We start from the raw sequence: 15584 nt of genomic DNA, 5'->3' as shown, positions 1-15584 counted from the left end.
TTCCTTGCTTCAAAATATGCTCATGTATAGTAAGTGTGCAAATATGTAAGTTCTGATGGTACATTTACAAATTTACAGTCAAATGATGACTAGCAAGCCTTGTAACATATGCGATTGTCTTGGATACAGGAGAGGCGTTCATACCATCCATGATATGAAATCAATGACTTGAATGAGTTGTTAGGAGGAGGAAAACAGTGACAGGAACATAAACAGCAACAGAAGCATATCATTTTAGAGTACCGTACATATGTATTTGAAAATCATATTATTTGATTAGAGTCACACTCACTGTTTGGTGATTTACACATTAATGATGAAGTCTACAAAATGAGATTCACTGAGGCACATGACAAATATTAAAGTTAATGATAAAAAAATGTACATAGCATTAACAAGATCTACGTCACAGATGATATCATCATCACATACACATACAAGCATGTCTACACCTGTCATTAGTCACTCTGCTTGTGTTAGTATGATACAAATAATATCTCACAGGTCAGTATATATATTGTCTCATGCATTCACCTCCTTTGGAACAGCATACATACCATTGAATTTGTGCTTACCTTTTCTGGCGTACTACTGTTTCCCCATAAACCAAGACTAAATGAGTAATATGCTAATGGTGTTGCTGGAAACAGAAATTGCACAATTCTCGTTTTCAAAAGTCTCCGTCCCATCCTAGTACCCTGAAATTTATTGAAAGATAAAAAGGTTTATCATTAATGTATGTGCGCCCTCTAGTGATAATCGAAAACGTCTGCATATGTCAGAATCATATGTTGAAAACTGATGGATATTAAATATATTAACGTAAACATTGACAATTTCCATGTTGCTTTTTTAACTCATATATCTATTAGTAGAGAATGTTATCAATTATTTCATCCCAGAAAATTAAGTGATTAAGTTGGACAAAAATGTGATTCGCTTTAAATCTGAGAAATATATGTAAAATTTTGTACCAAAAAGGCATGCCAAAAACTAAAACTGAACGATGTAATCTGTAGCTGGTACAATTTATTTGATGCAATTGTGGTCTAGTAAGTCACACTGACCTCCCCTATTCAGCATTTCAAAACCACAATAACCCCACATTGAAGTTTTCCAACATAGAGTGACCAATAACAAATCACCCACTCAAGGCTAAAGAGACTGACTGTGCCCTGTTTGAATTGAAACTGGTACTGCTTATTATCTTCATTGAGATATCAACGACCTGACCAAAGCTAGCTGAACAGAAACTCAGATTAAGTTTAAAAGAATACACACACCAAACTGACCACTTGATCTCGCTTTCTGCTCAGTCTGTTGACCAAAATATTGTCTTGTCACAATTATTCTTTTCTCTATAAATACACACACAGACACAAACAAAGAAATACATATATATATTCTCGACCGCGGAGTGACGTCAGTAGGTGAAACGCATACGAGCTAGGTGAATGAGAGATCAGATGATACAGAAGAGAGAACGATACAGAAATTGTGTGGAAAAAAGCAGAACTAAAAGTTATGTCATTTATGTACATTGAAACTTTGAATATTGCTTTGGTGGTTGAAAACTCCGAACTTCCCATGGCGCTGACGCAAAAATGACGTCAGAATCCGCAAGTACCCGGATGGCCCGCGGTCGAGTATATATATATATATATATATATATATATATATATATATATATATATATATATATATATATATATATATATATATATATATATATATATATATATATATATATATATATATATATATATATATATATATATATATATATATACACACACACACACACATATATATTTATATGTGTGTGTGTGTGTGTGTGTGTGTGTGTGTCTAGAAGTGAAGAATATGAACTTGAAAGATACAATTCCTGACTATGATCAATAATATAACATGAAGTGCATAGATTCACCAAAAAAATAATTAAACTTAAGACTATTTGACTCATATACATCGTAGACTGTCTGGATTCTACACTGTAATATGTCATGGAGCTTAAAACAGACTCCCTCCATTAGTATGTACAGAACACAACATGTCTATTTAGTATTGTTTGGATACAGTTCCTAATTAAAAAATGTTGTCGATCGCGATGGATGCTGACAGGAAATTTTACGTGCATTGCTAGAATTGGTGAAAGTCTTACCATATGTTTTAGTCTTTGCCAACGCCATGCTTGATTTGTTGAAAACGTTCTTCTGAGACACAGCCGTGGTGAAGTTTGGAGGACCGGTCTTATTACGGTTGCGGCCATATTTCTGTTTCTGAGGTCAATCAGTGATCAGGGGGTCAGTTCATCGGAATATGAGGTCAATCGTCTGGGGGCGCCCTTTAAGGGAAGCCCTACGAGGCCTACGAGGCTCGAGGCCCAAGTGTGTTCAAGCGCGATTGGTCGAGAGGACTTACTTGTGAAAAGATCATCATTACATCACTAAAATGTAAATTTCTTAGACTTGAGCCAGAATTTCAAACTGGTATCGTAAATCCAAGCAACCAAACACAAACTGCCCAGAAGTCCACGTACCTCTGGCTCATAAATTCTGTACAATGTCAGAGTAAATAGCTTGAATAAACGGCGCAAAACAAGAATGAGAGATGCCTGCCCGATAGATGACGTCATGTTTTTACATCTTTACTTGCAGCTGTTCGCATAATTTAGAAAGTCTTGTTTTTCACTTTACGTGCATCTATATGATATACGTTGTCGCAGTCTTTTAAATTACATGCTTCTTCGACATAACTTGCGGTAGAATATGTTTCAGAGTAGGCCTACACTAATGAATGCCCAACTGCAGTTAGCTGCAGCTTCTCATGGGTTTTCCGGTGATGTTGTTTTGTCTGTAGAATACAGTTTCTTGTTCTACTCTCCAAAATCAAGCAGAGCTGCCTAGAATTCAACTTGTCACCAAAGCCTGAATACATGTAATGGCCAACCTTAAAGGGCCAGTAATGCTAACTTTTGATAATTTTTTCACCACTTTTATTTTGAATGTGAACCATAAATCCTTGTTCTACTCCCCAAAACATGATGATATACACATTGTTCAGCTTGTCAACTCAGCCGTACGTGCGTAAACTGCACTGTTATAGTTGAACAGTAACTTTCGGTCCGGACTAGAATTCAAATGTAAACAATAACAATGCATTTTAAACATATAGACGTTAAGTTGACAAGCTAAATTGAGGGTGTTTCAACATTCTATGGAAGTAGAATAAGAAATTGCAATAGATATGCAAAATAAAAATAAAGAAAAAATCATCAAAAGTTAGCACTAATTCCCAGCCCTTTAATACTGCTGATAACAGGATTTTAGTACGGGCTGGAATTCATCTTCGTCATGTACATAATACATCGTTTGTAAGGCTAAACTTTTGTATTTCAGAATACTTCATGTCAGGTATAAACGATGATAAAGAGAATTTACACTTTTGTAAAAAAGGGACAAATGAAATATTTCAACAGTAACCGCTGTTGTCCCTTTCACCTTTTGCAGTCCTCGATACACTTAACATCAAGCACATAGTTTCTAGTGAAAGCATCAATTTACATACTGTTGATTAAAAACCTGCCATCTCCATACTCACAAGGACACGAAGTAACACCCATAAAATAGTGATCCATTATCTGAGTTTGATAAAATTGTATTTACCGTAGCTAATGTCAACCAACGAAGTATTCAAAAGGCGCACGTCCTTCGGATACCTCGGAAGAGCCTAACAAAGACACCATATTAAAGCTAAAAGCAAAGACTGACAGTAGAAGCGAGACTACATCTAACCGACTTATTGTATCTGTTGTAATATTTCTTACATTTTTTTTTTCACGAATAAAGTGTGTAAGGTTTATTCGGATCGGTGTACAATGACAGCGAGTATACCAATCCCAGCATTTGCAATTTGCCGGCGGAGACAGTGGGTTTGAGCATACTAGTACATACTTTTGAACATACACAGCGAACCTTTGTCTCCCTTTGCTCAGAAAAGGAAAATGTGAATCTTTTGAAGGATGATTGTCCTGGCTTTCTCAAAAATCACAAAAATGGAAGACAACAGATATTGCATAAATCTATTTATCCAATTACCAGACCAACGGACTGGGGTCAGGCTATGCCAGTGTATTCATGTGTATTTTTGGGTACTGTTATAGTCGTATCTCGCCGGTCTGGGGAGTATATTCACTGCTGAGAGGTACTTCGAGATCATGAGCAAGTTTTCCTTTCTCCACTTGACGAGGCGGCCTTTACTTACGATTGGGAAGACATTTTTTCAACATCTTATTCTTTGTGGTTAATAATACCGATTGTAAGTGCGTTTGTATTGATAGGTTTGGCACAACTGTATCTGTTTTTGAAGTATAGAAATTTACAATGCATTATTTTACTATTGCAAATTTCTAAGGGTGTTAAGGCGGTAGAAAATTTAAACAATCTCTATTGGGATCCTTTGCCAACAATAGCTGTTAACTGGACCAAGACTTTCGAATCAAGCTCTTTTGACTTTGAGACTTCATCATTTTTGAACGTGATCATCGCTGGGGTATCCCTACATTGGTTTTGTATAAATTGATAAAACGATTAAGACTATGTTGCTTGGGTCTTGTTAATAAAATTACCCCTCATAAGACGAACCTTTTATCATCTACGCCAAAAACTAATATCTTCCTCGAGCTGTCATCTGACCTCCAAGTGGTGATGCTCTTCGTTCACAGTATTATCTATACCCCTTGCTCATTACGAACCACTGGTTTAACCTCGTTAGACGTACACATGATAACAAAATATTACTTTAAAAGGTATTTGCACATAAATTGGGACCCCTTGCTCATCTATAGGTGTGACGGTGACAAGCTGCTCATTAAAAGGCATTTCTACTTACCGGCAGACATCCCGTTACCGTACTTTTCCTATAGGCGACTAACAAAGGTGCCCATTTCAAAATTACGTTTCCGATTGTTGGCAGGCAATTCTAATAGTTTGATATACACGGAAGTGAAAATTGTCTCTCCAGAAGATAACTCACCTAAATTGCAGGATATCTCTTCTAATTTGTTGGATTTGAAACAAGAAGTGTCTGAGGTGAAGGCAATGATACAAAAGACCACCCCATCTCTTTTGAGTCCGCCCGACCAAGATATTAATGTAACCGAATCTTGCAGTGCAGTAGATAGTGGCAAAAGCAGTGTCGAAAAGAAACGATTGAAAACGAAAAAAAGGTACATGGAAGCTGCTGGGGGTCAGGACAGACCCATATACCGTAATATATTGGCCCCTCCAACAGCACGGTTTTCGAGCTCCAAATATTCCCCTCTTTCTAGTATCGAAGAGGCCCCAATGGATGAAAAAATCGAACCGAACGTATCAATTGAACTACTCCCTCGACGAAATCCATTAGGAAAGAGTAAGAAAAAATCAGTAAAGATAAAAGAAGAAGGTAAACCTTTAGCGTCAATTATGAGAAGGGAAGAGTCCCCGGGCCCTTCTGAGGATTTCACGCGTGTGGCTATTGATTAGTATGGCACTCCCCCATAAAAATAATGAATTTCTACGGAAATTTGGGTTAAAATCAAAACCCGTATGATAATTATTAGTGGGGAATAATGTGTGAAGATTAATTAATGAATTTATTATTTCTTAAGGCGCCATATATATATACACATATATCCGTATACTCGATTTTTGAATATTTAGTTTATTACTTATCGATATATATCTTTCTTTTAATTGCATTTATATCTGTATGTATTTTTATATCTATTTTATATCTTTTTTTATAATTGTATCTTATTCGTCGACGGTATTTATGTATTTTTAGTCGTTTTATAATATATATCTTGTTTTACTTTATATATATGTATGCCATTTATACTTTAGTCTTAGCATGTATTTTATAGATTTTATTAATTTTTTTTGAGTTATGTTGTACGGATATAAATGCAATTAAAAGAAAGATATATATCGATAAGTAATAAACTAAATATTCAAAAATCGAGTATACGGATATATGTGTATATATATGGCGCCTTAAGAAATAATAAATTCATTAATTAATCTTCACACATTATTCCCCACTAATAATTATCATACGGGTTTTGATTTTAACCCAAATTTCCGTAGAAATTCATTATTTTTATGGGGGAGTGCCATACTAATCAATAGCCACACGCGTGAAATCCTCAGAAGGGCCTGGGGACTCTTCCCTTCTCATAATTGACGCTAAAGGTTTACCTTCTTCTTTTATCTTTACTGATTTTTTCTTACTCTTTCCTAATGGATTTCGTCGAGGGAGTAGTTCAATTGATACGTTCGGTTCGACTTTTTCATCCATTGGGGCATCTTCGATACTAGAAAGAGGGGAATATTTGGAGCTCGAAAACCGTGCTGTTGGAGGGGCCAATATATTACGGTATATGGGTCTGTCCTGACCCCCAGCAGCTTCCATGTACCTTTTTTTCGTTTTCAATCGTTTCTTTTCGACACTGCTTTCGCCACTATCTACTGCACTGCAAGATTCGGTTACATTAATATCTTGGTCGGGCGGACTCAAAAGAGATGGGGTGGTCTTTTGTATCATTGCCTTCACCTCAGACACTTCTTGTTTCAAATCCAACAAATTAGAAGAGATATCCTGCAATTTAGGTGAGTTATCTTCTGGAGAGACAATTTTCACTTCCGTGTATATCAAACTATTAGAATTGCCTGCCAACAATCGGAAACGTAATTTTGAAATGGGCATCTTTGTTAGTCGCCTATAGGAAAAGTACGGTAACGGGATGTCTGCCGGTAAGTAGAAATGCCTTTTAATGAGCAGCTTGTCACCGTCACACCTATAGATGAGCAAGGGGGTCCCAATTTATGTGCAAATACCTTGTAAAGTAATATTTTGTTATCATGTGTACGTCTAACGAGGTTAAACCAGTGGTTTGTAATGAGCAAGGGGTATAAATAATACTGTGAACGAAGAGCATCACTACTTGGAGGTCAGATGACAGCTCGAGGAAGATATTAGTTTTTGGCGTAGATGATAGAAGGTTCGTCTTATGAGGGGTAATTTTATTAACAAGACCCAAGCAACATAGTCTTAATCGTTTTATCAATTTATACAAAACCAATAGGGATACCCCAGCGATGATCACGTTCAAAAATGATGAAGTCTCAAAGTCAAAAGAGCTTGATTCGAAAGTCTTGGTCCAGTTAACAGCTATTGTTGGCAAAGGATCCCAATAGAGATTGTTTAAATTTCCTACCTCCTTAAAACCCTTAGAAATTTGCAATAGTAAAATAATGCGTTGTAAATTTCTATACTTCAAAAACAGGTACAGTTGTGCTAAACCTATCAATACAAACGCACTTACAATCGGTATTATTAACCACAAAGAATAAGATGTTGAAAAAATGTCTTCCCAATCGTAAGTAAAGGCCGCCTCGTCAAGTGGAGAAAGAAAAACTTGCTCATGCTCACGTAAAACATCAGCTGCTCTTTTTATATCTAATTTAATCGTTTTATCTACCGCCAAGGAGCGATTCCAGCTTTTCTGCATAACCAAAGTATCTGGGGTCTGAGCTAACCATGGCTTATTAAAAGTTGTTATCCCAGTGAAATTCGCAACTTGGTCGAAGGAATAAAAAGCCTTAAGATATATTGCATTGGCCGCCTGATATGTGGATAAAGTTGCATTTGGTTTACAATTAGTTATTACGGCCGGGAGAAAGAAATCAGTAGAATGAAGTTCGCAATCGCAAGGTATTTCAATAATACAAAAGTTACAGGGGACAAGAGGAATTGATGTGTCATTAGAACATCGTAACTCCCAATCTTTACTAGACCCTTGAATTAAAGCCCGTGACTGTGGAAGTTGGATTACTTCATCATTAATTTGAGGGGCCAGTTTCAAAGTGGTGGGACAATTACGTTGGATATTATTAATATCGTTGATGTATAAGTACCAAATACACCGTTTAAAATTAGCTTTATAAATCTTAAAGGGCGTATTACACCTTTTTACTCGATCTCCCTTGCATCGTGAAAATTGATCGGTATTTAACTCAAAATAAGTTGAACTATCAGTAGCCTACCCGAAATAGGATGATAATTCTGTAATTTCGGTGTACCCTGTTGATAAAATGGTCGCATTCTTGCGTTTCTCAAAAGAGTCTGGTATTTGTACTGGAAAAGAGAGAACCCGATACAATTGGTGAAGGGCATCCATGTTAGTCAAAGGAATGGCCATCTTAACATAAAGATATGTAGCTGTATGATAATGGAGGACTTGAGTTTGTTCATAATAGTATTTGGGATTTTCGTGGGCTAACCGAAAATGGGGGTACTTCCGGTCGAGAATTCTTTGAACAGACCCCAAAGCATGTTTGATATCTGTGGTACTCACTAATTCAGGGGGCAATCGACCTTGGACTAATGTTTTTAAAGCTGCTAAACGAGATTCAGAGAGGAATAAGATCCGCATTAAGTAGGTGGTTCGTCGATCCAATTCGATATAGGTATGCAAGAGATTATGAATATATAAGATTAATTTCACTAGCCAACATTGCTCTATCGGCAATACCAACATTAATGGCATCTCTAATAGATTCAACTGTATAAGTGAGAACCATAATATCACTATGAGTTTTGTTAAAGGAATTCCACAAGTGATTAATTCTACGATTAGTAAGTTGAATAATGGAACTCAAGTCTCTTTCGAAATTTAAAATAAACCGACTATTCTTTTGTTGAGACCGTTCCATCTTTTGTACATGCTCAGCCAAAATCCGTACATCCTTTGCAGTTGCTGTCCCCAAAAAAATTTTCGACAATTTACCTATAAAGGAAAATGGGGCGTCCCGTTTTGTCCGAGAACGTACATCATCTTCAAAATCTTTAGTTCCCATCACATCATTTATTTCGCGACGCACACGTTGGGCGTCTTTTAACAACTGGACCGCCTCTTTATGATAAGATTGTATTGATTTGTCATGGAGTGTACATAACTTTGGCATGGGCACGTCACTACAAGGATATTCGGAAGGCATAACGGTAATAATAGTATCCAGGCCAAGAAAATTTAAACGAGGAATAGAGAAAGTTACATGCCAATAAGAATGAGCCACTTCAATCAAGGCCACTGGCTCAAAAACAATTCCAAAATTCTGGCGAACGATAATGTCTGGGTTTACATTGCTGCTTACCCTAGTCGACAAAAGGAGAACGGCTAGCATAACCAACCAGAGCATGCAGAGGGAACCCTATAAAAGAGAAAAACAAAAAACTCTGCGATATAAATTTCTGGGGTTGAGCCAAATTTAAATCACAATAGGCAAGCCTACTTCTGACCTCAGCCGACAGTTTACACTTAGAAGTTAATTACCCTCAATAAAAACAGTTAAGGGGCTTCTAATTTTAGAGTTGAATTCCTGTACAGTAGCAATTACCGTTACGAAACTCGCAGGGTCAAGGAATTGGGTCACTCCATTCATACACTCAAACATACTGGAGCGCTCCATTTACACAAACAAACATACAGTGATTCACACGAAGTCTGACTTCTTTTCATTCATTCACATGACCACAACTCTAAAAGCGACCCTGTTTAGAGCTACCTCATCTAAAATACGTGGAAATGAGCTATCACAGGTTTACCAGTTATTTTTACAGGATTCTTTCGAAGATATTCCAACAAAGTATCATTCAAGTTCTCAGCATATTCCCATGTATTTTCTTTATGAGAATAATTCTTCCATTTTACCAGATATTGTAATTTACCATTTCGATATCGACCTTTCAAAACTTTATCAACTTCAAAATAAGGGGAGGGGGACTGTGATAAATCATCAACTCTTGCCTGAGATACCTCACTATCAGTATTAACACTTATACGATCCGAATCTACTTCCCTGTGTGTAGGTTCCTCAGAGCAACTCTGGGAAACCCTGTCCTCGGGTATGGGAGGCTCGGCATGCTCACTAAAGGACCTCATAGAAACTTCAGGTTCCTCATTCAGGTCTTCAGATGAAGACAAATTAAATTCAGAAGGTCTTAAATTAGCTTTCTTCAAACGATTCATATGAATGACCTTCCGATAATTTTGGCTGCTATTTAAATGACGTAACTTAAAATTAACAGGAGATACCTGCTCTGCAATTATATAGGGGCCCGTCCATCTGTGGATAAATTTCTTATTTACCCCAGGTTTGACTGCTGGTTTAAAAAGGTAAACTGCATCCCCTATCTTTAAATTCTGAGTTTTCTTTATGGCCCGATCGTGACGGTCTTTCATATCCTTTTGATAATTGGCAATATTCGTTTTCGCCAATTTATGAGCTATTTCATGTTTCTCTGCCAAATATTTCAAATGTGTGGTAATATTTCTTGTTCGTCCCTCAACTGGTTGGAATTCTACATCCATAGGGAGAGTAGCCTCCCTTCCGTATAACATGAAGAAGGGAGATAGCCCTGTCGCTTCTTGTGGACTTACTCGATAAGCAAATAACACGGAAGTTATATATCGATCCCAATCTTTCTGTTTGCTATCTACGAACATTGATAACATGTCAACTAACACACCATTAAAATGTTCCGTTAATCCGTTCGTATGAGGTCTATATGGGGAGGACATTTTGCGCTCGATATTAAAATATTTACAAGTTTCCCCCACAACTTGTGAAAGGAAATTTGTACCTTGATCGCTTAGTAGGACCCTCGGGCTACCATATGTTGCTATGACTTCGTCAAAAAGTATTCTAGCTACTGTTTCAGCTCTTGCATTTCGCAATGGATATGCTGATGGGAATTTAGAAAAATAATCAGTGAGAACTAAGATGTATTTATGACCATTATAAGTCCAAGGCAAGGGGCCTACAATATCCATCCCTAACTGATCCCAGGGTCCAGTTACGGGAATGGGCATTAATTTAGCATATACAGGAGGGATTGCCCTCTTCCTTGTATGACAGTGTGCACATGTCTTGATATATAAATTTATGTCCCGTGGCATCCTTCCCAAAAATACCTCTGTCGTAAAACACCCAATGTTTTGGAATAACCCAAGTGTCCACCTAGAACACAGTCATGGGCCCTCTTGATTACATAATTCTTTAAAGAAGCTGGGATTACTACCTGTCTTACACAATCAGTTTTACGAGCTGCTTTTCCTGTAGGTTTCCAATAGTGGTACAACACTCCATCTACTATGTCATAGTTAGGGGCCATATTAACTATTTTCCTGGCTAATTTATCATTCAGGGGCAATTCACTCTGTTCTAGATATTTAATTACCTGATTCAGGTAAGAGTCATTCCGCTGCTCATCTTTCATTCTAGTTATTACCTCTTGATTTAAGTCATTACCATTATCCTCACTTTCACTTCCTGTAGGGGATTTACTGTGTATTGACGATTCTGTAAGAGATTCCGTTTCCGACTCTGTTTGTGTACCCCCCTCTACATTATCTGATGTGTAACGAAAGCAGTTTTAGGCCTACTCTCCTCATCTAATTCTAACTGAAAAAATCATGATTGTAAATCTAGAGTTGAAAAATACTGGGGGTTGTTTCTCCCTAACATTTCCAATGATCCATCGGTTCTGGGCAAGGGAAATGAGTCAGGAACCGTAAGATTATTCAATAAACGAAAGTCCGTGCAGAATCTAAAGGAAGAGTCTGGTTTTTTGACCAAAACCACTGGACTTGCAAAGGGGGAGGTGGAGGGTCCAATAATACCTTGTCTCAATAAGGTTTCGACTTGATTCTCAATTTCATGTCGCTTCTCTGGGGTAACTTGATAGGGTTGGCGGCGGAACGGTATGGCACCCTCTTTCAACTTAATGTTGTGTTTAATAACATCACAATGACCTAATTGACCCGTAGAATCAACAAAAGCCTCAGAATTTCGTAACAATACATTTTTAAGTTGTTCCCTCTGTTTTGGAGTGATATCTAATTCATCTAATTTCATTTGATTTAACATATCAGACTTCTCACTGGCACAATCTTCAGTTTGAGCAAAGAGCGTATTAATCATGGGATCTGTTAAACGGAGAATTTGACTTCCCTTGGGCAAAACAGAAAATGTACCAACAACAGTATTTTTCTTAATTCTTACTTCAGTATCAAATGAATTTACAATTCTTATTGGGACTGATCGTTTACTTGAATAGGCCAAACCACGGGCTACTAAAATACCAGGCGTCAATCGGGTCTTTTTGTCAGAAATACATCCCAAAATTCCATCAGAGTACTTATGTGGCACCCTTGCAGAAATCACCATTTCACATTTAGGAGGAATTATTACCTCACTACTAACTCGAAGGGGTACATTAGAACGCAAACGTAAATTATTAGTATTAAAATCAATAACAGCTCGATAACGTTTCATAAAATCTAAACCTAAAATCAAATCATGATACAATGAATTAACAAAATGAATATACAGCATCACTCGCTTATTACCGATAAAAGCGGGAACTTCCATAAATCCTATTATATTCATATTACCATTATTTGCAGTTTGTACCTGTGAATATCGTGATTTCAGAATAGGATAATTTCGCAAAGCAGGGACTTTATCCAATAATCGAATAGGTGCTACCGTAATATGAGCCCCTGTATCAATCAAAGACTTTACATTTTGATTAAACATTAACACAGAAATTAAATTCTCATGAAAAACACCAAACACTTTGTCATCAGAAAAATCACTACCTGTTTGATTTATAACTGGCAGAGTCTTATCATCACTATAACATGGCCTATAATCGGTCGACTCTCTAGTACTTATTCTCGGACGGGGCCTTACATGTTTAAATGACTCCGTGGACACCATCGGGCAATGTGCCCTTGTTCCCCACAATTATAACATTTACGAAAATCTAACTGAAAATTATGCTGGTTTTGAGGGCAATTTGGAGCACTATGTCCTATTTGATAACAGTGGTTGCATCGTACCTGTGCATGTTGGAGGGTCCGTCCCCCGTAGACTTGCTTCGGTCGCTGTGGTTCCCTTAGAGGTCGGCGATCGTCTATCTTTGTCTTTATGTCTTTCACTTCTTGTTGGAGCCCGCCAAGTTTTCCGATGATTTGTTGTAATTCGTCATCGTCCCTTGACGGTTCCTGGGGTAGTGCTGTTACAACTTCGGCTGTTTTGGCTTGTAGATAAGCAGAGGCAAAGTCCGCAGGAGCCTTTCCCGCGACGAAAGCTTGGATGGGTGGTCGCAGTCCGTTGATGAAAAAGGATAAAATCTCCCGGTCGGTTTTCTGAGCCTTCTCCCCCTTTTCCTCCTTCAACATGGTTGCATATTGTTCGACAGTTTGGGTCGGTTGTTGCTTTAACTTGAACAACATCTGATCGTATAGCCAAATTGGGCCGCACTTACCGAATCAATCCAGAAATGCAGTCCTCAGGGCCTCCATATCGTTTTTCGCATCGTCAGGCTGGCTATGGTACCATCTTTCGGCTTCACCAGTCAGGTAGAGACTGATTCCCCTCAGTTGTTTCTCCGTTGGCCAGTTTTTGAAGGTTACGTAGTCTTTATACCTCTCCCACCATCTCCGTGCGTTTTCATCCTCTCGACCATGAAATACGCCGGGACCAATACCATTATCATCGCCGTTGTTAAGGCGGATTTCAGTCAGTTGAGTGACGATATTACGCTGCCACTCAGTAGTTTCTTCACCGGCTTCTAGCTGGGGCTGCTGCTGTTCCTCGTCGGCCATTCTAGAGTAGTGCCTTCCACTACGACTGCTACGAGTTGTCATACACTTAACATTGTGAGCTTGCTTGTTACCCGTCGGATGTCTCCACCAAGTGTTATAGTCGTATCTCGCCGGTCTGGGGAGTATACTCACTGCTTAGAGGTACTTCGAGATCTTTGACAGAGTAGAGACTCACAGAGTTGTTGGATATCAATCGATGGTGGTTAATTACCTGAAGTGTAAAGTTTACACTTCAGATGCCCAGCTATCTCCGACTGAAAATAGTGGGTGATCATCCCTTTTTAAAAAGAAATCCTAACATCCTAATTAGATTAAAAGTGTCAATCCTCCAATCACTAATCACCTAATATTTCCTGATTGGCCATTGATCATATAAAATCATACATAATCTGCATAAGTGACATCATCGTTATACAACATTTCCCTTACGTAATCGTCCCAGGGTCCTGTCTGGAATTTTAAATATTGACTATAAGAATTTACTTTACTGCCTTGACACTAGATGTCACTAATAAAAGTGTCTATTTTTGTCGTTGATAATTAGGTGTCACTAGATGTCACTAATAAAAGTGTCTATCTTTATCCTTGATAATTAGGTGTCAATGACGTAAATACATTAAATGTTCATAACAACGAAGTTTGTATTAAGATGTGTGAAAATTCATAATTCATACACAGACTTGAAAACTTCAGCCCTTTCGTTCACTGACCTTTGTACAGATTCCGAAATTACAAAAACAATATCAGTAAGTCAAAGAAAATTTAGTCTGTAACAGTACTTTATTTGCTGACGTAACTACAGTAGCTAAAATGTTAGTGAACTCATAATATACATTCGTCAGGACGGGATGCAATGGCGTCATCCGACGGCATGAATTATTTAAGTTGTCATCACAGTCGCTTGTGAAACTATACAAGATTGGCCGCTGTGTGGTATGCACACAAACAAGTTTTCTCCTTGTTTGTGGTATGCATTAGAAAAATCACAGCGGCCGTCCTGTATCGGTTAATAAGCGACCGTGTACACAGTCTATCCGTATAAACCTTTTTTTCTGACAAAGATATGCATGGATATGGATAAACCCACAGCCGCTCGTGGTTCGATACACAGCTAAGGACGTTGTATGTATACAACGGCCGTCGTCGTGTAACGAACCACAAGCGACTGTGGATGATCCCTTTCCTTCTCGGAAAATATTACAGAGGAACAGGTCGCGTGTCAATTAGCCAGTTAGCAAACGAATGTTGATGTGAGAACCTGGAGCAGAGGCGACTGGGAAGGGGAAGGGGTCGGGGAGCACTGCCACATGAGTGGTAAACCATGGAGGTAGCCATGGGTAAACACATACACGTACACAGGTGCCTGGAATTGCCATTGTGTCAAAGAGAGAAGTGTGTATACCACACGGGCAATTCAAGGCACCTGTGCGCGCACGCGCGCGCGCGCACACACACACACACACACACACACACACACACACATATATATATATATATATATATATATATATATATATATATATATATATATATATATATATATATATATATATATATCGCGGTCTTCACCCCTGACTGTTTGTCTACTTATGACCAAGGAAATGATGATAAGATGTAGACTTTTGACCTACCGCGACTTTAGACCCCAAATATGCACTATTTACTTTATCATTCTGTGGAAAATAAAGAGTTTGCCGTAAGTATTTAGCCCAAAGTGTAGACTTTTAACGCTAATCTCCAAATAACGGAAAATTAATGTTTGTTTTTTGTAGTTTGAACTGTCCAAGATACACCTGTACTCAAGGATACTTTTTATTTCTTAATTTTCTTATTTCAATATTATTGTCGTTGTGGGCACATGTACAAA

At 37.9% G+C, this 15584-nt stretch overlaps 2 protein-coding genes across 2 annotated transcripts in view; both read right to left on the bottom strand.

The window, feature by feature from the left end:
• Positions 1–2478, bottom strand: part of LOC139148299 (regulator of microtubule dynamics protein 1-like) — a 43586-nt gene extending 41108 nt beyond the window's left edge. The window contains exons 1-2 of the mRNA XM_070719662.1: positions 2162–2478; positions 577–698 (exon numbers count right to left, since the gene is read on the bottom strand). Of these exons, the coding sequence (XP_070575763.1) occupies positions 577–698; positions 2162–2269 (230 nt within the window). The 5' untranslated portion in view covers positions 2270–2478. The remainder of the gene's footprint in view (positions 1–576; positions 699–2161) is intronic.
• A 4443-nt stretch (positions 2479–6921) lies between these two features.
• LOC139148302 (uncharacterized) lies at positions 6922–14381 on the bottom strand. The gene is made up of 3 exons (XM_070719664.1): positions 12950–14381; positions 9198–9254; positions 6922–8178 (listed from the first exon to the last, which is right to left on the bottom strand). Exons 1-3 carry the CDS (start codon positions 13343–13345, stop codon positions 8053–8055), a joined length of 579 nt encoding a protein of 192 aa, XP_070575765.1. The 5' UTR covers positions 13346–14381; the 3' UTR covers positions 6922–8052.
• Positions 14382–15584: the final 1203 nt, after the last annotated feature.

This window comes from Ptychodera flava, chromosome 13 (assembly GCF_041260155.1).
Source record: "Ptychodera flava strain L36383 chromosome 13, AS_Pfla_20210202, whole genome shotgun sequence".
In the NCBI taxonomy this organism is placed as follows: Eukaryota; Metazoa; Hemichordata; class Enteropneusta; family Ptychoderidae; genus Ptychodera; species Ptychodera flava.
The sequence above is the reverse complement of the archived record's forward strand: the minus strand, read 5'-3'. Positions and strand labels throughout refer to the sequence as shown.